The 26,592-nt window shown below is 42.5% G+C and overlaps 1 protein-coding gene across 1 annotated transcript; it reads right to left on the reverse strand.

Moving 5' to 3' along the window:
* Nucleotides 1–33: 33 nt before the first annotated feature.
* LOC311020456 (glycerophosphodiester phosphodiesterase domain-containing protein 5-like) lies at nucleotides 34–26,592 on the reverse strand (the record flags this gene model as incomplete). The annotated part of the gene is made up of 18 exons (XM_084020486.1): nucleotides 34–1,446; nucleotides 2,628–2,707; nucleotides 3,210–3,292; nucleotides 3,731–3,878; nucleotides 4,881–5,038; nucleotides 5,218–5,436; nucleotides 5,539–5,689; nucleotides 6,014–6,096; nucleotides 6,199–6,344; nucleotides 8,134–8,227; nucleotides 8,410–8,508; nucleotides 8,591–8,650; nucleotides 8,976–9,069; nucleotides 9,765–9,868; nucleotides 10,203–10,308; nucleotides 10,760–10,814; nucleotides 25,777–25,915; nucleotides 26,557–26,592. The coding sequence occupies 18 exons, from the start codon at nucleotides 26,590–26,592 to the stop codon at nucleotides 1,340–1,342; spliced, it is 1,962 nt and encodes a 653-aa protein (XP_083876612.1). The 3' UTR covers nucleotides 34–1,339.

Here is a 26,592-nt window from a genome sequence, read left to right on the forward strand (position 1 = left end):
ATACTTCCAGAAAGTTCTGTGTGCGTATATTTGAGGGGGAAAGCAGATGGTGTTCAACGCCTGATAAAAAGAGGAACAAGGTCTGGTTTCTCAAAAGCATCTTTATCTTATTTAGAGCAGCTGATACATTTTGGCACAAACCTGTTTTTCCACACTGGGATGACTCCCAGCCAAAACGTTTCTCATATGCTTTTGAGAACCATGGCCCTGCTTGATAATACATTCACTGTAGTACAAAACATAAATAGTAATTAACAATACCTTCTCAAGCTTCGGGTTTACATTCATTCCGTCAGTCCAACTGTGTATAGTTCATACACCGCATCCAACAACTCACAGACAGAGATTACAGATTAAGACATGGTTTAAGGTTTGCTCTAATGCACCTGATATCTGCAGCTAAACATGAAAAAGTGCATCTCCTAGTCCATAGAGTCCATTGTATTATTGACTCCCGCTCCAGCTCTATGCCGTTCTGGTTTTTATCAACGAGGAGCACGAGACGGAAAGAGTGAAAGCGACTCATGTTTTACTACAGCAGTATATATTCATTGGTTTCTTCTTTCTTTTGGGAGGTTCAGCTTCTTGCGTTGTTGAGTTCAGCTGGTGGGGTTGAATGGTTTTCTCAAGCATGTCAGCCTCTGGGCGAGTGTTCAACTGTCCTCACTGCCCAGGCTTTTTAATGGCATCTATGAGATGATTATATAGAAATGGCCACTGGTGCTCCGGGGCCCGTGTCCAGAGTCTCTTTGCTCCGCCCCTGGAGGATGAGGTTTGGTCCAGGAGTTCAGTTCGGCCCACAGACCGAGAGAGGAGGAGGGAGTCTGCTGTTTCTCACTTTACCTAAACATGTTTATCTCTTCTGTTCTGGGTCTTTGTTCTGATTTTTGACTATGTTTGGGGTTCCCATATGAATGAATGCACTTATAGCTTTGGATAAAAGCATCAGCTAAATAAAACGGCTGTAATGTCGGTGTCATATTTGAAGACCGTTATCTTTCCTCTTTCATATAAACACACTTTGTCAACCAGCTTCTTAATGCAGTTTCCTGCCACAGCTCTGGATATTTCTGTATTTCTCAGAGGTTTTCTTAGTTGTCGTCACAAATTTAACTAACTTTGAATCAGAATGGTGATGACAGTTGTAAATTAAGCAAACTATACGTTGCCAGCAGTCGGTCAAATCCAATCATATCACTTCTAGTTTTTCAGTGTTAAACTCTTAATAATTAACAACCAAGAACGTTTTAATCCTATTTGATTGTTGCTTATATACTCATGAATATTTAATGTTATTGGCAAATCTCTCTCTCTTCTCTCTCTTTCTCCTCGCTCTCTCTCACTCCTCTGCGATGGTGGGCAGGTGAGGGTTACTGGGTGAACTGGGCGTGCTCTGTAGGTCAGGCCGCACATTGACGCTGGAAATGGACCACACATCACTCAGCTCTGCAAGGTGGGTGGGGTCAAAGGTCATACAGTTTAGAGTTCATACTTTGATGTGCCACGGATCATTGTGGTTATATAGAGGCCAGGATGGAGGAGAGACACATGAGGGGGTGGTGAATGATGCAAAGACAGATACACTGCATTAACCACTTATTTCCAGGCTGCATAGACTGTCGTTCTCAAGTGGACGTCATTTGTGGTCGTCACAATATTTGGAGTTTGTGACGCCTGTTTATGTACAAGTGTTTTGCTGTGGGTCGCCTTGTGAAGCTTAATCCCCACAGTTGTTTAGGTCACACACATGTGCTTCATCAAGGTTTCGTGCTAGTTTTCTACAGGAAACATATTAGGTTGTACAGCTCAAGCAGGGTTCAGGATTCATACAAGGTTCCTGAAGGGCCGACATGCAGGGCCGACATGCGGGGCAGGCATGCAGGGCCAACATGCAGGGGTGTCATGGGTTGAAGACCAAGGGTAGGGAGATGAGGGCTCCAACGGGGGGGTCAGAGTGGAGAGGGCTCCAACGAACACAGATGACCTCCGAAGAGTCTGACACACACATAAAACAACACACAGTAGGAGATCACTGCATGCAAAGACAGCATCATATAATAATGTCTCTGACATTTTGGGAAATATGATCGTTTGCCAAGATTAATATCAATCACATCTCCGTGTGTTCAGTGCAGAGGGTGAGGTTTAGCTAAGGGATCTGTTTGTATAAGATCAAGATCATAAATCAACGCTAGCAGCATTTATTACGTTTTCAGCTCCTCTGAATAAAACTCTTAGATGTGACTCTAAGATGTTGAGGTGTGTTGGTGGTTAGTAAGCTAGATACATATATACATATAATACGTTATTGAGACTTCAAACCTGTTGAAGAGGTTATTTTTTCTCTTTTAAGGAAAACTAGCTATAACCCCTGTACTCTGTACTGATCAACAGAGATGACATTGATAATGATGTTCTCATCTAACTCCCAGAAAGTCCACAAAAAAGAGCATTTCCCATTTTTTCCCCCATGTTCATGGATTGTCTAATTATTAATGGTTAATATGACTTTTGCAGTAAGAAGAGACATCTAAGACCTAATCTCTGACCTCATCAGTGAGAACACCAAATGACAGTAAATTACACGAATATCTTTACAACAAAACAGCGTGGAAAGACATACATACCCGTCCTGAACTTGCTGTACGGGCCGTTCTCGTGAGTCTGACGGCTACCGGACCAGAAGGGCAAGCCTCTCTCTCTCCACCTGTGACACACAGACACACAGACACACACACACACACACACAGACACACATACACACACACACACACACACACACACACACACACACACACACACACACACACACACACCAAAGAGAGATCAGAGAATAACCAGGTGTGTTTCTGTGTTTACCAAAGTGCTTTGAGACCACCACATGTACCACTGTAACCGCTTTGATGCTAACGCTGAGCATGCATGAGGACGTGTGTGTGTGTGTGCGTGTGTGTGTGTGTGTGGTGGGGGGGGGGGGGGGGGGGGGGGGATTAAAGCCCAAGTATTAAAGGGAGAGGAGAGTGTCAGATGATGAAAGAGGGGATGCGATGATAACACATAAAGTAAAAATAACTCCACAGAGGAGGCCATGAAAAAGAATATCCAGCCCTTTGTGGTGAAGAGCCTCATCTGGCTGACAGGAAGAAACTCACCGTGTTAACCAAACACAAAAAGTGTGTGTTCTCATGTGTGTGTGTGTGTCTACACACCAGTGGAATATGAAAACTGCAACGATGAGAAAGGCCGACACAGCATCAGTCAGAACCCACATCAAACTATATTCCTCTGGAGTCTGGAGAGAAGGACGGAGAAGAGAGAGGGTTGATTACATTCGCTGAAACAGTGTGAACATGAATATCATTATTAAATTCAGTGTCCAGAAATGATTGGATTTAAGACTTGACCACTTTAAATACCGAATCAAAGTCATTTGAAGTTACGCAGGATGTTTATGCAACCAAAAGGTCACAGACTAAAAACACCCACGATACCTGCTGAGGAGATTTAAGATGTCTAAAATATACGTGTACTGTAATGTTATTAGTCCTCATGGAGAAACAGACAGTCCTAACTTTAAGATTACAACCTGCCTAAATATCTCGATACCAAATGATACCAGGGGAGAAACCTAAAACAGCAGGAAAAGTAAGAATAATACATAACAGAACATGTACATTTAAATTATCTTCTTATCAGTTAGAAAAATGTGGGGCCAAAAGAGTCCAATCACCATGAGGAAGAGCGGCCTGCTGATTTTGGACAGGATGTGGACAGAGTTGGTGGTGACAGATTGAGCTCCAGCACACCAGGCCAGAGTGTAGAGCCACGGCTGGTTGATCACATACAGGTTGATGCTGATGTTCACAGACTGGTACTTACTGTAGAGAGAGAGGAGAGATGTAAAACTCATTAATTTCCACATTTGTATAAAAGCATACGTAGAATTGTGTTTATTTATATTGGACCGGTACTCATAAAGCTGAAGTACTACAAACATCTTTTACCCTGCCGACTTCACAATGAAGCGAAAACATTCCATACACTTAGTTAACATGTAATCTAATTTTCTTTCTAAATTATGATCTGATAATAACACTTTAACTATGACACTGAGTAGCTGCTTGATAGTGTTTTCTTTTATCCATATTTGAAAGCTATAAACTTCACTGTGTGGAACTTATAGTGATTCGTTTTTATGTAAGGTAATAAAAGGCAGACTGGGCGATGGCACCTTGTAACTGATAGTAAAAACATTGAGTAACACCATGACATTGACAAAGAAACAGTATTTAATATGGATTGATTATGTCGTGGCCAATCCACATTAAATACTGGTCAGTATCTGAAAAACTGTCTATGTGTGAGTCACTCAACCAACTCTCTAGCCTTGTTCTTTCCAGATTGTTCTCCCACAGCTGCTGGTTCTGTACAAGTTCTGTACCTCCCACTCACCAGCCTCTTGTAACTGCAAAATATGTTTCTTATGTATTTATTTATCAACTGCCATGAACATCCATGTGTCCTTATTTCACACCAACAATCATTTGGGGAGTGTCGTTTATACAAAAAAGGATAAACAGAGTGTTTAAGAAGTACCTTTTGTACCTTTTGTGTAAGGTATTACTTCATGTATTTGTCTAGCGCATATGTATTGTCTCATTTCTGCGTGAGAAAACCTTTTCTGTGCAATGTGTTGATCAGTGGAGACACATTGTAACTTGTGTGCAAGGTCACATCATTTGGGTGGAAATCATTTCAATCCCATCTGGGTATTTTTTAGGTTTAAATCTGTCAATAGCTGTGTTTTGCTTAAATGCCTTAAATGATTTATTTTTTTTATCCATGATAGTGCTTGTTTGTCTAAATGCTCGTGTCCTTACCTGAACTGTTGTTGTGACATGGTGCTGTAGTGCAGGTTCAGTCTGGAGATGTGGCCGTCTGTCAGTTCCTGAATCGAAGCTTTTTCTCCAGAGGTCTGTTGCAGATCTGGATCAACAGCCCGGATCAAATCCCTGTCCTCAGAAGGCAGCCACAGCACCTACACAAACACACACACACACACACACACACACACACACACACACACACACACACACACACACACACACACACACACACACACACACACACGGGTAAATAACAGAGGAATATAACACAATTCTTTGTACGCTTTTATCCGAATGTGGAAGCGTTTCACCAACATCCACCCACAGTTACCTGTGAGGAGTTGATGTGGGCCTGCACCACCTGCAGAGTGGTGTTGATGTATGACTGGCTATAGGGATGTCCGTACGGTGGCCTGCGCAGGTCAAACAGCACTAGTCTGCCACTACGGGATGCCAAATCCAGAAACTGGGCCAGTGAGGGGACGGACTGGTTCTGGGCCAGGAAGTAGTCTGCCTCAGACAGGGACGACACAGTCCAAAATGGATCCCTCTGAACAGTATGATTGTAGCAGGGTGATGTTGAAGAGAAGACGCTTAGTCATACTGGGAACTCGTAGAGGACAAAAACATCATCTTAAACTACGAGCCTCACCGAAAAGAACCAGTCGCCTGCGTTCAGCTGCTGCAGCTCGGCCCAGGTGAACATGGAGGCATCGAGGTGGGTTCGATTTGGGAAAACCTCAGCAACATCGGTGGTTCTCTTCAGGGTGGCGTCGTGCATCAGGAAGGGGACGCCATCATAACTACAGACAGAGGTGGATATATTAAAAACACTTGTGACAGATGAGGAAAGGGCAGCACTCAGAGATGAAGTACACAGGAAGTATCTACCACGCAGACCACAAACACACATGCAGGAAGAAGCAGTGTCTCCAGGGACTCCAGCAGGATGGCATTAAGCTAACCCGCTCACACTGAGGAATGCTAGGTGGCTAATCCCCCCGTTTTCAGACTGTAACATAGTGTGCTAAACCAGCAGCCGCGGGCTAATGGGAGGGCCAGCGGCTAACTGGATTAGCTTGACGGTAATCACCTAGCACCTAGCATCTGATCTGTACAATTAATACCTGATGGTGACATCAGTCTCCAGTCCTTCTCCTCCAGATTCCACTCCCTTCTCAAACGACATCACAGTATTCTCTGGAGCGAGCTACAGACACGAAACAGAAATAATAAATACCATAACCCAGAGACATGATGGTCAGTAAAACAGGATTAATACAGGTCCAGTCAGGGATGGGTTCATTCTCACCATCGGAGCTCCTCTGTGTCCGATGAGTGTCGGGGCGGGTCCCAGCGTTCCTGCCTCTTTAATGCAGGGCGAGTACATTCCCAGAGGAACCAGGTAGAGAGAGAACAGCACGGACAGGTAGAGACCCAGGACGGCCACCTGATGCACTGAAGAACACAACACAGAGATACTGGGATGGACATTGACTACACTGAAAATGTATCTGGTTCTCACCGTCTTTTAAAACACAGATTTGTTTTCCCCACGTTAAAAAATAACCCTATACATCAACTATTTTTATGTAACATTATCAAACATATCAACATGGGAAAAATCATGGATATCAAAATCACAGTGTTAAAAACGTAAAATATGCTGCTGCTAATGCATGACAGTTGCAGAATGTCATTGTAACATACATAAATGGGCAATATTATTTAATATTGATACAATGTAAAATGGTTTAATATCATTTTAAGTCATTTTGGGTCCATTTTTAGCCAAAAACATGAGAGAATGTGTTGGTAGTTGGGTTGATAGATGAGGTACTTATCCATAGTAAGTGTATTACCTACAGTAGATAGTTAAGATGAATGGGGATGATTTAACCCTGTTACGGTTATGTATTTTTTACTCTCTCGATTTAGATTTAAAGTCTGTTAGGATTTTAAATCCTGTAGCGGGAGCCCAGCATTAGTCAGAGACAGGAGTACCAGCATGGAAGAAAAACAATATACTCCTTAGTACCTCATACAACCCCACTTCATTAGGATCCAGCAGCCGAACTATCCCTTTAAAAGGTCTACTTCCAGCTTAAGCCAGTGTCCCATCCAGACTTGGCTGGGCGTTCATGTCAATACAGCAGAACAGAGTTGAGCTATATTACTGTGCTTTGGCAAATCTCTCTCTCCCTTATCTCCTGCCAGGAGAGACCCCCGACATGACTCAGCATCACTCTAGCCTGCTGAATCGCATGGCAACCAGTGGACGGTACCCATGGAGACCAAAGAGAGGGGAGGGACGCAGAGAGACATACAGGTCCAAGCCAATTCAGTGGAGAGGAAAAGACAGTCGGCAGCAGAAAAACTGTCAGATAGAAGGAAGGAGGTCAGAATGATGAAGACGTGTGGGGAAAAAAACCCAAAATGAATGGAAAAAAGACAGAAAGTATCAGAGACAAAGAGAAGAGAGCGAGTAGGAAATGAGACATTGATTTTCTGTTAGGAGGAAGTGGAGAGACTGAAAGAAGGATGACAGGGAGGTCTACAGCTGTATAATCCATGCAGGTGTGTGTCACACTGCTGAGTGCTTTGTTACACTTCAGAATAGCATTATTCCCAGCGAGCGGCCAGCCTGGTGCCACAACTGTAGTTTTTAAAGCTGAAACCCTTCCCTGACCAGCAATCAGACAACGTCAGCTCAACAAGGTCCTTTAGTCCTTTCTTCCCTCCAGTTACTGCTGTTGGTTGTGCTTGGATTGGATTTCTATTCTCCTGTCTCTCTTTCTATTTAATGTTCCCAAAAATCAAGAATTTACAAAGAATGAAAATTACACAGTGATGGTTTTAAAAGCTACTTTATGTCACAATACATACTCTAAAAATGGAAAATAGGATATGAATACTGGTCCCTGTTTCGTTTCCATACATATTTGCAGTTGCTGCACATTGCAACACTTATTCACCTTGTTTCAGGATATCACAACTAAGAGCAGTTTTCCTGTCCTTGACCAAAAAAAATCTTAGTTGAACAACACTCACAAACGATTTTGTCGACTAATTGATTAGTTGATTTAATCGCCCCATTAATCTACTAATCGATTCAGAGGGAGCAGCCCGACTCAACTACATGTTCTAATGTAGATTAAATATACTAGATATATCTACAAATGCTGCAACCGGACATTTCGAGAGCCAAAAAACCCACCTCTCTTCCTCAGAGAAACAGCTTGCTTACCTTTCTTGTTCATGCGGAAGAAGTGCAAAGCTATTGGCCAGGAGATAATAGCCATGAGTGAGACGGCAGCCACATGGAGGAAAGGTGCTGTCACCTGGGGATGGAACGAGGAAGAGAATGATGGACAGAAAGACAAGGGATTGAGAATGTCAAAAACATAACGCACAAATTATAGTTTAAGTATAAACACAACAACATCTGAAATTCTCTGCTGTGATTGGTTGGTGTGTCAAGATTGATGAGTTAATAAAGTTCTTTCCCATCTGCTTGACTAACCTGCAGGGAGAGAAGGAGAGTATTCCACTCTTTGCTCCAGAGGTCAGATAAGATGGCCGTGGCTGTGACGGAGAACACCAACGCCACCACGATGCCAGTCTGATAAAAACACATGACAGCCTGTGAGAATGTGCTTATTTATAGAGATTATTATTATTATCAACATGATTATTATTCTTACCTTGTGGCTCCAGTGCAGGTACAGCCTCTGACCCTCAGTGAGAAGACACACTGCCAGCACCTGAATAATGTTTAGATATTCATTAAAAACGGTTGCATGAAGCTACTTCACGTCTCCTACAAATAATTTGCTTCTTTATTTAAAGCAGAAAGTGAATTGACAAAGCACTTTTAACTATTTAAATTAATTTGAGAGTTCACAATTCCTATTTTCATACTGAGAGGGATCTTTGTCCAAACAAAGTACTGGTGCCTAAACACATTGTTTCAAGTCCTCTGGTTTAGTGAGGAAAAAATAAATAAAGTAACACTATTGTTAATCTCTGGTTAGAACAGAAACAGAAATGCTTCATCTGGACGGATTGAAATCACACCAGTGTTCGTACCAATAGTAGGGCGATGTATGTGAAGAGAGCAGCAGCAACAACCAGCAGTACCAGAGACCAGGGGAACCAGAAGCCCAGAGTCCCAAAGTTAAACCTGAAGAGGCAAAAGAACAACAGCTGTTGTGAATCAAGTTTGAATGATGGGTTGTTCCTTTCATGCATTCATTATTAGGATGAGCAATAGAGTGCTGCCGGGATGACAGGTGTTTGTAGGCCAACGTGGTTCCCTTGACAGAAAGCCAATGAGCTTGTGTTCACCACAGACCTCATTTCAGGCATCTGAACAAAATCACACTTTAAAAAACCCATCGACTATGACTCGAGGGAAGCAGAAAGGCAGAAGGGCTGACATTCCTGCATCACTCCATTCACTCATCCCTTTAAGTCCCACAAAACTCAACCTGACCACATCATTGACATTATAATGATTAATTCTGCATTAATCTTGCACTCCTAAACTATTACCTCAGGTTTGATGCTGAGAATGTATACACACATCTTTCTATCTATATGCAACTCCACAATATTTTATGATGTACACTGTTACCTGATTTTGGCATTGTTTATTTTGTAAATATATTTTAGTTTACACCTTATTTGGACCTTAGGTGTTATCTCGTCTTTTTGTATTTTTGCACCATTATCATCAACATTATCTTATTCTTTTCCCACTGTTTTTGCAACAACTGCAAAGCGATTTCCCTTGGGATAAATGAGGTTATCCCCATCACGATGATTAAAAAAGCCCTACAAATAATACTACAATCAACCCAAATAAGTGTTACCCACCAGTCAAAGTCAATGTAGTCATTCTGAGCTTCACTCCAGAAATAGAGGAATAAAAAACTCAGGAAGAAGGTGAGGATCAGGAGGCCAAAACTGCCACACTCCACCTGTAACACACGCACAGATAGTTTTTAGTAGATTTCTAGTCGTAATTGAACTCGCTGATGCTACGCAAAGTAGACACAGAGGAGGTTGATCATATTACAGAGTGCATGTGGTAGCGATATATTTTGATACAAGCTGACAGCATAAATATGTGCTGATATTTTTTCAGAGAAAAGCAGTAACTGACTGTTGGAGTCAGCAGAGTGGACGGATGGAAACCGTCTGGGGAATCAATACTCTGCACATTCAGCAAAACAACCAAACTCAACTCACTGCTTAAAGACGGTGCCGTGTGTGTGTGTGTGTGTGTGTGTGTGTGTGTGTGTGTGTGTTTACCTTGCTGCAGCAGCACTCTCCTGGCTGCACCCGGGCTCTTTGGTATCGTCTCCATTGGCAACCATAGAGGCCGGCCAGACAGGAGACAAACGGCTGGTGTTCATACCTGATACAGTCAATTAGGAAATAGTATTTATCAGTTACTTGATTAGAGCATTCAGACATTCCCACATTATTGAAAACACATAAAATATGTAACATCTATAACTTAATGTTGCGTATTATAAAAAAAGACATTTGACAAAACCATACATTTTTGGATGTAGTTCCCGGGTTGATAAAATACCCTGATAAGATACACTGAGCTCTGAGGCAGAATGACCTCATAGAAGGCAGTAGCTCCAAAGCACCACTGTAAACTCTCCGCCAGGCTGACACCCCAATAAGGAACATAACGACTGTTTTTTTAGGGACGGTCATTCCACACATTACTACAAATTGCAGTCCATTCTAACGAACAGTGACTAATATAAGTGCAGTGTGACCGCATATAAAACCTGATGACCATCCGCCCGTCTCAATCACATTAAGGCATAAAGTGTCATGTTGCTCTGTACCTTTGCAGCAGCTGCCGCCGCACCACCTTTAGCTTCCCCAGCTTCAGTCTGGTCACTGGCAAACACTCACCCACAGCCCGGCATCACAGATCAGACAGACAGAGAGAGAGAGAGAGAGACAGAGAGAGAGAGAGAGCAAGAGAGAGAGCGAGAGGGAGGGAGGAGGAGGAGGAAGAAGGAGGAGGAGGAAGGAGGGACAGAAGAGAAGATGGAGGGAACAAAATGCAGGACTGTTGGCCAGCTTCACCTAGAGGGAGAGAAGAACGTTTCAATCAATTTAAAGTGTATTTATAGGAAAGCTCAGCAGCACGTGTGTGTGTGTGTGTGTGTGTGTGTAGCCAGCCCTGGTTTTACTACTGTGACCTGCTTAAACTAACCCAGAAATACATATTGACCTATATCTGGTATAATTGTGAGTACAAGTTGTGTGATCCTACATAACATGTGTCTCAGGTGATTTATGACACACACACACACACACACACACACACACACACACACACACACACACACACACACACACACACACACACACACCATGTCCTCATAAAATCAGCAACAATTATGTTGTAACAATGTATTCATCATTTCAGTTATTTATTTTAATACTTGATATACATATTTAAAGTTGCTGTTGGTAACTTTCATCGAAATAACTTTTGTTATATTTCATCAAACTGTCACTATATCTGGAGTCGACAATAGTATACGAGACGGATCATCTGTAAAACCTTTTAATGCTCCCTAATTAGCAAGACTCCACTGTGTCCCAAAATAAAACCCAACAACAATCAGAGCTGAAAGCTTGTGACCCAACAGTCGAGCCAAAGCCGCCCACAGTCTGCAGCAGACGTTCTTATTTTAGATTTTACACTTAAATATGTTCCTAATTAAAGGTGAGAAACAATGCAGTAATACAATTTGAATTCATACTACGCTCAGCACTGGAAAGTTTGACAGTTTGATCTGAGTTCATCAGCTTCACCAGCAGTGACTGACAGCTGCGTTAGAGTCCCTCACAATCTTCATCATTCCCAGCCTGATTTTTGTCTCATCTACTACAGTCAATATGTGGTGACAGTTATGACAAAGGTATTTTCATTTAAAAAAATGCTAAGCTTTAATTGTAAACTGAAATGCACATGGTTTAGGATTTTTTTACTATTATTTGATATTTTATACACCAAATAAATAATCGTCTTACTGAGAAAATAACTACCGGATTAATTGATAATGAAAACGTAAAATGTTGATGTTTTTTGATGACACTGATATTTTCAGGCTTAAACTGAGATGTTATAGCATTCATTTCTGTCACAAAAAAATATATTTATTATAATGCATTAATATTTCCCCCAAAAAATGTTGTTTTCCTCAGGATGTCCCTTTAACAGCTCAACACAAACAACAACATCAGCAGTGTGTTGAGAAAAGGCAACAGCACTACATCCACTGTTCCCCTGAGCCACACAGCAATCATCATTGGAGCAGGTCAATCAATCAGACAATCAATCAGCCAATCAATCAGCCAATCAATCAGTGTAACAGCCCGTCAAGGACCAACAGTCGGTTTGTATCATGTACAAACCAACTTGGCTATCTCAATATGCCACTAAGCTGTGAAAAGATTTCACTCATTTCTCAACAAATACAACGAATAATGAATAGAGATATTCCAATAAAATATATTCTATTTAACACTAGAAGGACACTGGAAGAGCTCAGCTCTCCTTCAAGGCCAAACCCCTACCTGCAATGTAAGTGAAAGTGAAATAATAATGAGTGTATCTGTGATTCTGATCCACTCTGGAGGGTAATGGGTTCTTCATCGGCCCAAGTTACATGAAAGTGGACCAGGAGTTTTCTATAATCCTGCTGACAAACAAGCAAACCGAACTGAAAACATGAACTCTTTGGTGGAGGTGTGAATATATAAAAGAGAGGACCCTGATGTGGTACAGGCCCAGGGAGCTGCCCTAAATCTGCTTACTGTGTGTCTGAGTTCAGAACAAGGACGCCAGCTTATCGGCTTAACACACTCTCCATCATTAATAGTCTGGACTGTGAACTGGTTCGGTCATAAGATAAAAAGTTGTGTGGTTTCCAAACAGAGAAGCAGATTAGTGGTAACAGTGATGTTATTTAACTTATCGTGAACCGTGTGTGTGTGTGAGAAAAGCTGGAGAAAACCTCTCAGGAATCATCAAGCATGCAGCCGAAATCACCGGCACCCCTCATACCATCTCTCAGACCGCTAGAGTGATGCAATTAAAAGAAAGGCTGACTTCATCATTAGCCTTCACCAGTCCTTTCAGCTGCTTCCATCAAGCAGCCACTTCAGAGCGAGGCCTGGCCTCGCTCTGACAGAAAATCTGTCCTCCTGTGAAATATCCAATTTAAACAACTGGCTCTGATGTATTTGTGGAAATGTTTGTGTTTTAATGTAACTTTATGTGAGTCTTTAATTGGTGTAGATATCTGTTTTACTTAAAATTGTTATTAAGAAGGTTCAGAAGAAAAACCTTCACCGAATTCATGTTCATGTTCGCATCTGTGTTCTTATCTTGATGATTCCCACTTCTTCGTAAATTGAAAGCTTGTGCCAGTTCTAACTAATTAGCATATGTAAACGCCCCGCAAATGCCCATGTAAGGGGCATGAAGCAGTGGCCGTGTGCAAACATAGAACTGGCACACAGAGGAAAAGTTGAGACGGAAGTAAAGAATGCGAAAAGCTAAAGACAGGAAGTGAACAGCAAACAAACTGTGGATATAAAATAACACTAAAACAAGATATCATACATATCCATCCATCCATCCATCCATCCATTTTCCTCCGCTTATCCGGGACCGGGTCGCGGGGGCAGCTGCCTGAGCAGGGACGCCCAGACTTCCCTCTCCCCAGACACTTCCCCCAGCTCCTCCGGGAGGACCCCAAGACGTTCCCAGGCCAGCCGGGTGACATAGTCACTCCAGCGTGTCCTGGGTCTTCCTCGGGGTCTCCTCCCGGTGGGGCATGCCTGGAACACCTCCCGAGGGAAGCGTCCAGGGGGCATCCGATGCAGATGCCCGAGCCACCTCAACTGGCTCCTCTCGATGTGGAGGAGCAGCGGCTCTACTCCGAGCTCCCCCCGTGTGACGGAGCTCCTCACCCTATCTCTAAGGGAGCGCCCCGCCACCGGAGGAAGCTCATTTCGGCCGCTTGTATCCGGGATCTTATTCTTTCGGTCATGACCCAAAGTTCATGACCATAGGTGAGGGTAGGAACGTAGATTGACCGGTAAACCGAGAGCTTCGCCTTTCGGCTCAGCTCTCTCTTTACCACGACGGACCGATACAGCGACCGCATTACTGCAGCCACTCGTGAACAAGACCCCAAGATACTTAAACTCCTCCACTTGAGGCAGGAACTCCCCCCCGACCTGGAGGGAGCAAGCCACCTTTTTCCGGTCGAGAACCATGGCCTCAGATTTGGAGGTGCTAATCCTCATCCCGGCTGCTTCACACTCGGCTGCAAACCGCCCCAGGACATGCTGGAGGTCCTGGCTCGAAGGAGCCAACAAGACCACATCGTCCGCAAAAAGCAGGGATGAAATCCAGTGGCTCCCGAACCAGATCCCCTCCGGCCCACGGCTGCGCCTAGAAATCCTGTCCATAAAAATAATGAACAGGACCGGTGACAAAGGGCAGCCCTGCCGGAGTCCAACATGCACCTGGAACAGGTCTGACTTACTGCCGGCAATGCGAACCAAGCTCCTGCCCCGGTCATACAGGGACCGAACAGCCCTTAGCAGAGGGCCCCCGACCCCGTACTCCCGAAGTACCTCCCACAGAATGCCACGAGGGACACAGTCGAATGCCTTCTCCAAGTCCACAAAACACATGTGGACTGGTTGGGCAAACTCCCATGAACCCTCGAGCACCCTGCGGAGGGTATAGAGCTGGTCCAGTGTTCCACGGCCAGGACGAAAACCGCATTGTTCCTCCTGAATCCGAGGTTCGACTATCGGCCGAATTCTCCTCTCCAGCACCCTGGAATAGACTTTCCCGGGGAGGCTGAGAAGTGTGATCCCCCGATAGTTGGAACACACCCTCCGGTCTCCCTTTTTGAATAGAGGGACCACCACCCCGGTCTGCCAGTCCAGAGGCACTGTCCCCGACCGCCACGCGATGTTGCAGAGACGTGTCAACCAAGACAGCCCCACAACATCCAGAGACTTGAGGTACTCAGGGCGGATCTCATCCACCCCCGGTGCCTTGCCACCGGGGAGCTTCTTAACTACCTCGGTGACTTCAGCCCGGGTAATGGGTGGATGAGCCTCTGAGTCTCCAGCCTCTGCTTCCCCAATGGGAGACGTGACAGTGGGGTTGAGGAGATCCTCGAAGTATTCCTTCCACCGCCCGACGATATCCCCAGTCGAAGTCAGCAGCTCCCCACCTCCACCGTAAACAGTGTTGGTGGAGGGCTGCTTCCCCTTCCTAAGGCGCCAGATGTTTTGCCAGAATTTCCTCGAGGCTGACCGATAGTCCTCCTCCATGGCCTCCCCGAACTCTTCCCAGACCCGAACCTTTGCTTCAGCGACCGTCCGTGCTGCAGCACGCTTGGCCTGCCGGTACCCGTCAGCTGCCTCGGGAGTCCCCCGAGCCAACCAGGCTCGGTAGGACTCCTTCTTCAGCTTGACAGCATCCCTTACTTCCGGTGTCCACCACCGGGTTCGGGGATTGCCGCCACGACAGGCACCGGAGACCTTACGGCCACAGCTTCGAACAGCCGCGTCAACAATGGAAGCAGAGAACAAGGTCCATTCAGACTCAACGTCCCCAGCTTCCCTCGGGATCTGGTCAAAGCTCTCCCGGAGGTGGGAGTTGAAGACCTCCCTGACAGAGGGTTCCACCAGACGTTCCCAGCAGACCCTCACAACGCGTTTAGGTCTGCCAAGTCTGTCCAGCTTCCTCCCCTGCCAGCGGATCCAACTCACCACCAGGTGGTGATCAGTTGACAGCTCCGCCCCTCTCTTCACCCGAGTGTCCAAAACATACGGCCGGAGGTCAGATGACACAACCACGAAGTCGATCATTGACCTCCGGCCTAGGGTGTCCTGGTGCCATGTGCACTGATGGACACCCATATGTTTGAACATGGTGTTCGTTATGGACAAACCGTGACCAGCACAGAAGTCCAATAACAGAACCCCACTCGGGTTCTGATCACAGTCCCTTTTTTTTCTTTTCTTTTTACAAAAACCAAGATGTTTTTCAATGGTTTTTATTATTTTATTCTCATTTTTGTTGAGAATTTGTACAGTTTTCATACATATCATACATATCTATAGGCTGTAATGTTTTTGCAAGAATAAAACCATTTTCAGCCGTTGTATTTATAGAGACCTTCTGCGGTTTGTAAAGCAGAGCGCCACCTGCTTTCTCCAAACACATCCAGCGTCTTTTCAAGATGCCGATTGTGCGCTCTGGAGCGAGTACACGCATACCGCTGATTGGAATTTCAATCCAGTATTATGCAACTGTAGAGAGAAAACGCAATAAGCAATTATTTTGCACACTCGTCTGCACTTAAATGTGCGTAAATGCACTTAAATGTTCGTAAGGTCTGTTCTTACCCACATAAAATCCAAAATCCCACATAAGAAAACATTGGTGGATGCCAGAATCTTTGTGAAACTTGTGTAAGTGGGGTTTAAGAACAAATTTCTTCCTAAGAACACTTGGTGAATGAGGCCCAATGTTCTGTCATTATGGGATATACAATTAAGTTTTTCGTAATTTCTTAACTATGTAATTCAAATTAAGTGTATCTAATGTATCCTGTACTATTCACTTTAATCCTGTTTAGTTTTAAGTCTGTGACTGACGTCGACGAGCAGACAGATTCAACCAGGTGAGTCATCACACGGCTGCCATGGTTACTATGACATCAGATCTGTTATTACTGCTGTGAGAAGGATGAAGGGATGTGTGGGGTAATAAAAAAAAGAAAGAGCCAGATGGAGTAATAAAGGGAGACTGAGTGAGACATTACCATCAGGAGTCATAAACGCTGTTCTGCACTAAAACACACATGTTCTGCAGAGTAAGACACGGAGTCTTTCCTTGCACACACAACCCGAATCAATTATTTTAGAGTGAGCATACAGCAGCAGGAGGTCAAATGAGATGCAGAGAGAAAAACGCAGAACGAGAGAAAACGAAAATGCTAAACGCATACTGACATTTAAGTTAAAAGGCGATAGTGGGAAACGATGTCAGCTATCAGACATCTAATCTATGACTGTGAAAGAGACGAATGAAAACGGGAGGAATAACTAGGAAAAGAAGCAGGTGAGAGAGGAAATGTTGATAAAAGCAGATTGAGAGTGGAAAGGTCATACGGAAGGATTTCAGGTTTAACAAGAGACAAAAGAAAAACAAAAGAAGAAACAAACCGATGAAGTTTCAATGTATTATTCAGTCATGACTTGATAGAAAGGGACTGTCTGGGTTGACTGTTAACAAGATGTCACCTCTTTTATTTCTATTCTCATTCATGATGCACAGGACTCTTATTCAAGTCAAAGGGTTGATAACTGTGTGTATCTGTAATTGTGTTTTAGCTGCAAACAAGCTTCCTCTATTGTACTGTGTGAAGGAAGCTATACACAGAATATAAAAGTCTACTCGATCGATTCCTTTGAGTAATTCTGCGTATTTAGACCTTCCCTATCGAGGAAGGCAGCCATGTTTTCTTAACAAGCAGTTCTAAAATGTTGCCACTCATACTTTTTACACGTTTTGATATCGGCAACTTTGTCCAAGTTGCTCTTTCTGGCAAAGTGAGCCGGCAGCTACCTTTGGGGTCCGACATGTATGAAGTATTTGTAGTGATCATCCAATAGAGTGCTTGGAAGATCGCTGCCAGACCTGGACAAATGCCTCAAAACAAGGTATTATTATTTATGTAATCAACTCAAATATGATAATATAAGACGTGTGGCTCCTGAAGGTTTTAAAACAACCACGGATTATAAAATGCAACATGCTGAATACAACATTTCACTTGCTTGTTTGACATCTCCTCAATCTGAATCAGAATCAAATAATCTTCAGAATTCAAAACATTTGGGTCCTCTCTCAATGGGATCATCCCATCCCATGAGATCATTATTTTCTAAACCTAAAGCAGATACGTGGCCTTGGTCCACCACCACATCTGTTAATGCTCACCTCCTCACACTGATATACAACAATTACGTAGCCTTTACATAATGTTATAAAATAGCTGAAATTAACTTCTGAATGTATGGATTTTAGCCCTGAAAGTGATGTCAGACAGTTATTTCTGTCCGTTGTTCCAGGTAATAATAATAACAATAATAAACGTCCCTTCACACTGCAGTCAGTTTCATAAGGGGCTTATACAACACAAGCTTTATGTGTTTTACCACTAAGTGTCTCTCGAGCCACGACCAGCACCACCACTTCTGACAGATGAGTGTTTCTCTTTTTCCTGTCAATAGTAATGAAAATCTTCATTTTCACTGCTTTAAAAAGTATGAGTCTGGACCCAAAGTGGGTCAGCGGCGAGTCAGGATGGAACAGGGGAGCGGTGACACACTTTCAGGACTCTGAGCTGATGGGGAAAGTAAAAGGCTATTTCTTCAATTAGGCAGAGGAAGTTTGAAGACAAGAGAAGGTGGCAATTTCATACACTAATGTTCCTCTATCTTTATTTTGGGTCTTTTTACCCCGTCATTCTCAGCCTCAGTCTATCTCCCATCTTCGAGCCATCTGTCAGTGTTTCTCTTTCTCTCTGGAAGCCAGCCAGGACGTTAACAGCTTGACATGACTGGACAGCACTTCATTCAGCCAACTCTCTGTGAGAGAGTGAGCCAAGTCAGCTACGATCAGGTGTCAACACACTTGTCTATTATTATACATGTGTGTATTTATAAAGGACATGGTAAAACATCCCGTGGTTATAGCTAAAACAGTTTATTTACACAAAAGGTCATACACAAGCATGCAAACGGTATGTTGATAGTCTCGGTCAAATCTTGACAAAAGAAATGACAAAAATCACTTTAGACAGGATGAACACAAGCGTACATTGTGATGGATTACCTAACCATGTTTCAAAGCTCAGATATTTCATTTTCCTAACTCATGACGCAACAACAAGACGGCAAGAAAACAACATGTACTGTACACAATCTCCTCCTGCTAGCAGGCACAGCTACGTCTCCATGGTTCGGCCTCCAGCATGTCGCCGTAGAACAGAAAGCAGTCAACGTTGAGTATCATCGCAGTGGCAGGTGGAGCCACAATACGGTGCTGGTGCACAATCCCAAAGCTAAGGGGAACCCTGCCTAGAAACCACTACAGCACGCAGCACAAGAAACAGAAGAGCCCCATCCGGTCCTTGAAGTTGTGAGCCAGCAGCTGTAAGCTCTGAACCACTGCGGCACCAAGGGAGCGACATGACGCAGGCAGGAGGCAGCGTTAGACACGGAGGCAGAGCTGCTCTGATCCCAGGATGTCCTCTGGTACGTGACATCGTCAGGGAAACCGACAGATGGAGAGGAGGGAAGCCTCTTTCTGTGTGCACCTCGAAACAAGCTCACATCCACAGACACACACACCTGAAAACCATCATACTTCTTATGCACAAACATCAAACAAAGCAACATGGTTGTCATCATGCCGCCCTTAAAACACTTCTGGAGCCCATAAGGCTTTACTTCATGTGTTATAAGGAGGGATTAAAGGGTGAGTGTTGATATTCAGACCGCCTGTACTGTGCACCCCCACCCACCAGCACAAAGAGGGTTTTGCTTCTCAGTCCAATATTTCACTAGCTAGTAGCTTTATTCTACATTTGTCTTAGTCAGTGAGCCAAGTCAAAGTCACATTTAAACAACAAGCATCAAGTGTGCGGACCCTTATTTAGTCAGTCAGCAGAAAGTCAATAGGAAATTATTTTTATAGTCAATCAAAATGTATTTTTTCAATCATATGAATCATTTTAACTCTTCACTGAAAGGACAAATCTAAATTGCTTTTGAAACAGGATCTTATTTTCAAGTGAACGCAAGCTCCACACTCTGGTCTTTAACATCATGCAGAATTGTTATATAATATAATAGAACACAATATGAATACAAGATAAGGTCATCGTCCACAACAAGGGACAGAATGAAATAAATACTGGATAATACTATTTGCATATTCTAGTTCATCATTTTCAGAACACTAAGGGAAATCAAAAAAAAAAAAAATCGACACCACCTCAGAACGCTTATTGTCTTATATATTTATTATCTAATATCTAGCATTTATATAGTATTTATATTTATATAGTACAAATCTATTATTATTATTACTTTTATATTTACATGAACTGTTCTCTTATTGCAACCAGGGAGCCGAGAGCCTAATGCAAGGTCAGATTATGTAATCTTTACAATCTTAATCCTAGTCTCACAGCATCATGTCTACATGTTTTCTTTTCTTTTCAAAGAAATCCAAAGACTTTATTACACCTGTACAGTCCATTGCAGTTGGTCTGCAGTAGAGCCTGCGCCTAGAATGTTGAGTTCTCTTTCTTTTAACACCGTTGTGGAGGTGTTCATTGAAATATGTTTTAGCACTGATCCCAGGTACGGGACACAATATGAACACCGGCAGCATGCTGTATAATGCAAGCTGGCAGCTGGTGAGGGCATGACAGCACAAAACATTGTAGCTCTGTTTGAAATAAACAAACCAATCCACATTTCTCTAAATCAAAGTAAGAAGAGCGTAAATGTGTCACAATACAGGTAGATATTAATTAATAAAAAAATGAAAACACTGTATATTTCAGTTCTATTCCAGGTTAGTTATTAAGGGTGCCAGACACATTATGCTGTGTGTGTGTGTGTCTATTTCATTGGCCCATGTGGAATAAATGACAGTACCTGACAATGACACTGTGTGTCTTCAGTAACGTGTGTTTGTATGTTATTAATTTGATAAAAAATACTGTTTCTACTGTGATTGCCTCAGCCTCACTCCCACTAAAGTTATCTCAGGACAAGAAGGGAAAAATAACAACACTTGGCAGCGGTCTGGCTGAGAATGTCTGATAAACACGATGCGGTTCATTAGCTAACTGGCACTTCAACAACCTCCGTTTGCAAACGAGGTTTTCCTTCAACAGTGACGGGAGCCGCTTGTTACTGGTTTGAATCCACAGAGACTTTGTGGAGTTGCCCATTAAACCAGGCTCCTATTCTCTGCTGCTCCTGTGGAGCTCCACGACTGTTGTTTCAGGATGTGATTATGCACATAAGATTAGATTAAGCGTTAATGATCCCCCTTGAGCGTTAGGATATGATTGTGTAGCAGGTCGGTGCCGAGAAGGAAATATGTCAAACCATGTTAAATATATTTGTAAACGATAATCTTAATGGAAATACATTGGATAAATCCAATTAAAGATGACAAATATTAAGAAATAAGGTGATAATGGGGCTGAGGAAAGCTAGGGCTGATTTCTTCATGACTGTAATTAGTGTAGCAAGGGGTCATTCTAGACTCTAACCTTAATTTCAGGGCAGATGTAAAAGAGATTCAATTAAATATATAGCCAATTTCAGATTTACATCAGAGCAGTGTAACCTGGGTGAAAGACTCCGTGGAGAACATGATCCTCTAACATCATCCAGCAGGACCGGTTTGGTGTTGGGTCAGTGATGGTCTGGGAAGGCACATACTTGGAGGGTCCCACAGACCTCCGTGTCATAGCCAATGGTACCCTGACTGCTGTTATTGTCCGTATTCAATGATGCCCTGGGCCATGGGCCAAACACACTACTGAGTCACAGCATGAGTTGCTGTGATGAAATTTACACAAATTGAATCCAGACCTCAGTGGGTTGATGGCTTTTACATTCCATTGACGGTGGTTACATCGTTTGGTTCTTAACATATTCTAAAATGTACATCAGTAAAGATTTTACAACTTGAATAAATCATTTATCAAAATCTGACCTGTGATTTAAGTGTTCCCTTATTTAAGCAGTGTAGATCGATAAAAATGTAGATATTGAATGAATGGAGAGAAGGATAGAGAGCAAGGGAGACAGTACGCGTTAAACAATGCAGCCCTCTGTATCCCGACCAATCAGCTCTCTGCTGTTAGCTCAATGTCCGAACATACCACACCATAGCTAACAACACCAACCAGCCATGTGCTCATGAAGACTAGAGTAGTAGAGAGAAAACGATCTAATCATTTATAAAGAGAGTATAACAATTCTAATAATATAAAGAGAGTATAAAGACACTTATAATATATAAAGAGAGTATAAAATTCTATTAATTTATAGAGTATAAACATTATAATAATATAGAGCAAATAAAGAGTCTAATAATTTATAAACAGTGTAACGATTATAATAATATAAAGAGATAAATATTATAATATAAAGAGAGAACAAAGTGTCTGCTTAGTTTTGTTATGTAATTCACATACAGACAGCAGAGCCCACGCTATGAAGAAGTGTGAATCAGCATTAATATTATTGACTCGTGGAAGATAAATGATAAGCAAACATTTTGATTTATTCATTAAACAGCCTGTTACATGTTGTCATGAGCACCGCCACTAAAACAGCCTCCGTGAGAAGGAAATAACCCATATTAGGAGGATTTAATCACTTTTTACTGCTAGACTGGGATTGTTCCAGCCTGTGGGAATATTCATTCACATTAATAAAGCCGGTTTAATTAACTTGTGCAGAAAATTAAAAGTAGACTTAGAAAGCACCCTTTCATAACAATGCACATGGGTATTATGATTCTGAGAGCTTTTCATTTCTACTGTATCAAAATCGACCTGGAATTTGTGCAGTATTAATATTTGTTGTACTAATTCTCCCTTAGAAAAACTACAGTCTTGATAAAAACACAAATGTTTTTAGGCCTGTCATTAACTGAAAGGTCAGATGGTTGATTGGATTCTGCAGTCAGGTGGGAAGTTGGTGGTGCCTTGAGGCGAAATAATCAATTCAAGCTGCTGCGCTGCAGACTTTCCTCATTTGTGGTCACAGCACAAAATGTAAAATTAAAAAATAATCCTCATGGATTTGGTCAACCCACTCAAATAATATTCATGCAAAGTGGCAGGAGTTGCTGTGGCAGTTGTTTTCAGACCCTCAAATGTAAATAATGCTCTGTTTTATACCACTGGACTTTGGGATTGTTTACTATTTCTCACATTGTGTAGACCTATCGATTAATCTGCGCGATCATCACACACATTTATCACTCTTTATCAGCTCGAGTGGTAAAACCAAAAAGACGAGACAGATTTTAGAACAATGTCAAATGATTCATGCTTAATTGCTCAGGCATATCATTGACAGAAATTGTACATTCATATATACGATTGATAGTTTAAGATAAAAAAAATCTGCATTTCTGCTGCTTTTTATTGCCAATTGTTTCTTTAAAAATGAGGAAAAGTCAGCATCGCTGCACACCTGCTGTCTGCTGAGCTGTAACCTTAAAGGACGGAGCAACACTGACGTCACCGCGACACAGAGAGGCTCAGCACAAAGGGAACACTAGCTTCTTTGACGAGTTGTGAAGAGCTTTCGTGTCAGTCAGGAAGCTGTGATGCAGAGCTGCAGAGCTGCATCATGACGTTGTCTGTGTGAGAGTACATGATACCATGATGGCGTCTGCTCCAGGTGTTCGCCTCCCAAACGGGAGGATGTCTGTGTGTGTGTGTCGCTGCCTTTGAAACTATACAATACAATCCCATTAATTCATTTCATTTCTTTAATGGATACAAATATGAATGGTAACATAAAACCAGGCACTGAACACTACGGGGCACACAACACCCTGAGAGTTGTAGGATTTAAGAGGATTACGAGCCAGACTTAGTTACAAATCCAAGACTAATCATTTTAGAAATATTTCAGAGTGCAGTGGTAGAAGAAGAACAAGGATAATTCACTTAAGAAGCAACACTGCATTGTAGAAATACTCTGTTATTCAATGATTTAAATAAGTAAAAGGATAAAAGTATCAGCATCAAAAAATACTTTAAAGTAATATTGAAGAAAAAATAATCATTAAGGAGATTATGGAGATGTAGATCATGTGGTTTCAGGGCAGGTCAGTTTCCTGTGAATAAACAATGGTTGTTGATGATGTGGAGCTAATATTAATGACTTTATCTATGATAATATATCATATTTTATTATTGAGTATTAAAGCTAAATAAATGTGGAGGAGTCCTGTTTGACTGGCATGTTCTCAGTGTTGTGTTAAATGCCATATTGGAATAGTAATACGACTACACGTGTCACTTTCCTTACTATCCTGAGTGTATGTAACATAAAGGATTGCTGTCTTATCCTCTCTACGTTTCTACCCTTTTCTGATCAATTATCACATCTTTATTATGGGTTGTCACATGTCAACAAACAGCAAGGCAGCAGGAGAAATGTCTGCCTCCAAACCTGGATTTTAGAGGACAAGCTGAAGATGTCAATGTGATTATTGACTCTTAAGACTGTGAGTAAACAAGCTGCCGTCTTAATGTGTACATACAGTATGAATGTTCCTGTCGTACTTCGTCATTCACATGCATTCCTCCTCACAGAGCAGTAACTCTGTGAACTGACCTTGGGGATGAATGAACATCTGACGTCCTGACCACGTGACTGCTAACAATCGTGGTTGAGTTAACGCCAGAGAGTCAGTGTGTGGACGAGCATCGATCTGCACTGATCAATGGGATAACAATAAGGCGGGCTGAAACGTGACTCACCGGTCAGTCAACCACAGGATGTCCGCCGTCGACCACAACAACGTCACAAAATCAACGACCCGCTCAAGAAATGCAGTGGAGTGTGAGAAAACCTTTTAAAGAAATGCATGTTTTCTGATTGAATATTGACTAATTTGTTACATCAGACATAACACTTCCCAGTAGTTTAGGTAAAAACATGCGTTGCCAGCAACTATATCAAGAGATAAAAACAAAGACCACTATAATACAAATCCCAAGTTGCAGCTCTTCAGCAGGGGAAGACAACCTTAGGCATTTTTTTCTTCTCTTCTAAATACTGAAGTGCCCTTTCATCTGCACACCAAACTAAATCTTTGGCAGTTCCACAGCCTGCTGGTAGTTTGATTGATTTTTTTTTTGCCCATCCGCAAATCTGTCCTTCTCTGCCTCTGATTGGTTGGTACCCATTGCCTACTACAGAATGTGTTAAAGGTTGTCTATATGAGATTCAAGAGCATTAATGTAACAGAAAACAACTATTTGCAATGTAAATAAATAGTGAAGTAATGTCTACCTGAATGAAGAAGTCACTCTCCATCTATGTGTGCAGTAATCAGAGCTTCTCTATTCTACATTTGTGAATGTGAGCGTGCTCCACTGGCGAGCTCAGCCAGTAGCCTACTGCTGCCTATGCCCCCAAATATGTAGTGCATTTACATTTATTGCTGATGAATATGATGGTGGAGTGTTGGGGTGAATAATTACAACTCAAAAAAGGATATTTTCAAGAGAATGGCATCCTTCTTGTCTTCATATATAATAAAAATAAATAACTGTTATCATGCACGTTGGCTATGATGGAATAAAATTACAGATCCGTTGGAAATTTTAATTTAGATGTGGTGTAAACATTAAATTAAATTTTAAATTGTACTTCATATCAAAACATGTTACTCCTGCTCTCTAAAGACACAATGACGTCTGATGTTGACAATTTTTGACGAAACGACCAAATGTACCAAGAGAGAAGAGAAGAAACGCGTGAGAGGGAAAGAAGAAAACAATTGTGTATTGTCGTCAAACAGCTGGCTTTAACCTGAAGTGGCTCCGCGACACTGATACGTCGCTCGTGTCTAATAATGACGGAAGTCTTTCAGTCCATCCGACGCTATAATTATTACGTAAAGGTCGTTCAAACGCACACTTAGGAATCGTCATGTAATACATCGTTTTCTTACCTGGCGGATGTTTGTTTGCCGCTCGACCCTGCGTTCGCTCGCGCTCCCTCTCAATCCGCCGCTCTGACGCGCGAGCCGTGCGTGCTGCGGTAACAGTCTCGTGCAGCAGTGCAGCCTCTCGAGCTCCGTGTTGTGCTGCCTGTGTGAGGACGCGGGGATGTACAGTACGAGCACGCGCTCCGGCCGAGAGAGGAGGGGTTGGGGGGAGCTGCAGGCACGAGGCTTCCGCGAGGGGCTCCAACTCACCTGTTGCTTACGTCACCGCGGCGCCCTCCCACCTCTTTCCTTCTGATAATAATAACATAAAAATAAAAATAAGAATAAATAAAATAAGAATAAAAAAAATCTATAGCAGGTTAATGCAACAAACACAAATGCACCAGTATATTAATCCACAAAATCATATAACACAGGGAACATTTGACTATTACTATTAATTACTACTATTAATACTTTCACTGTTGATACTTACTACATTAGGGTGATAATAACTGCATCCTTTTACTTGTGTGGTATCACTGAAGTAACGGATGGATCTGAATGCTTCCTCTGGTATTAGACCGATCAGAGTGTGAAGTGGAGAACTTTTAGAATTGAACAACTGGCTCTGTGATCAATGGATGAATACAAAGTTTTCAAAAGTGACAGACAGCAAGTGATCTATTGTTCCTCAAGAGAGAACATGACAGAATAATAAAACCTCTTTTGGTTTCAGGTGTTGATCAGCAAAACACACACACTGAAGCACTGAGGTCTCCTCTCTTTGCTTATAGAACTCACGGTGTTGCTATGGCGACTCGGTGCACCTTTAACCAT

Source organism: Eutrigla gurnardus (assembly GCF_963514095.1).
Source record: "Eutrigla gurnardus genome assembly, chromosome: 10".
NCBI classification, from domain to species: domain Eukaryota; kingdom Metazoa; phylum Chordata; class Actinopteri; order Perciformes; family Triglidae; genus Eutrigla; species Eutrigla gurnardus.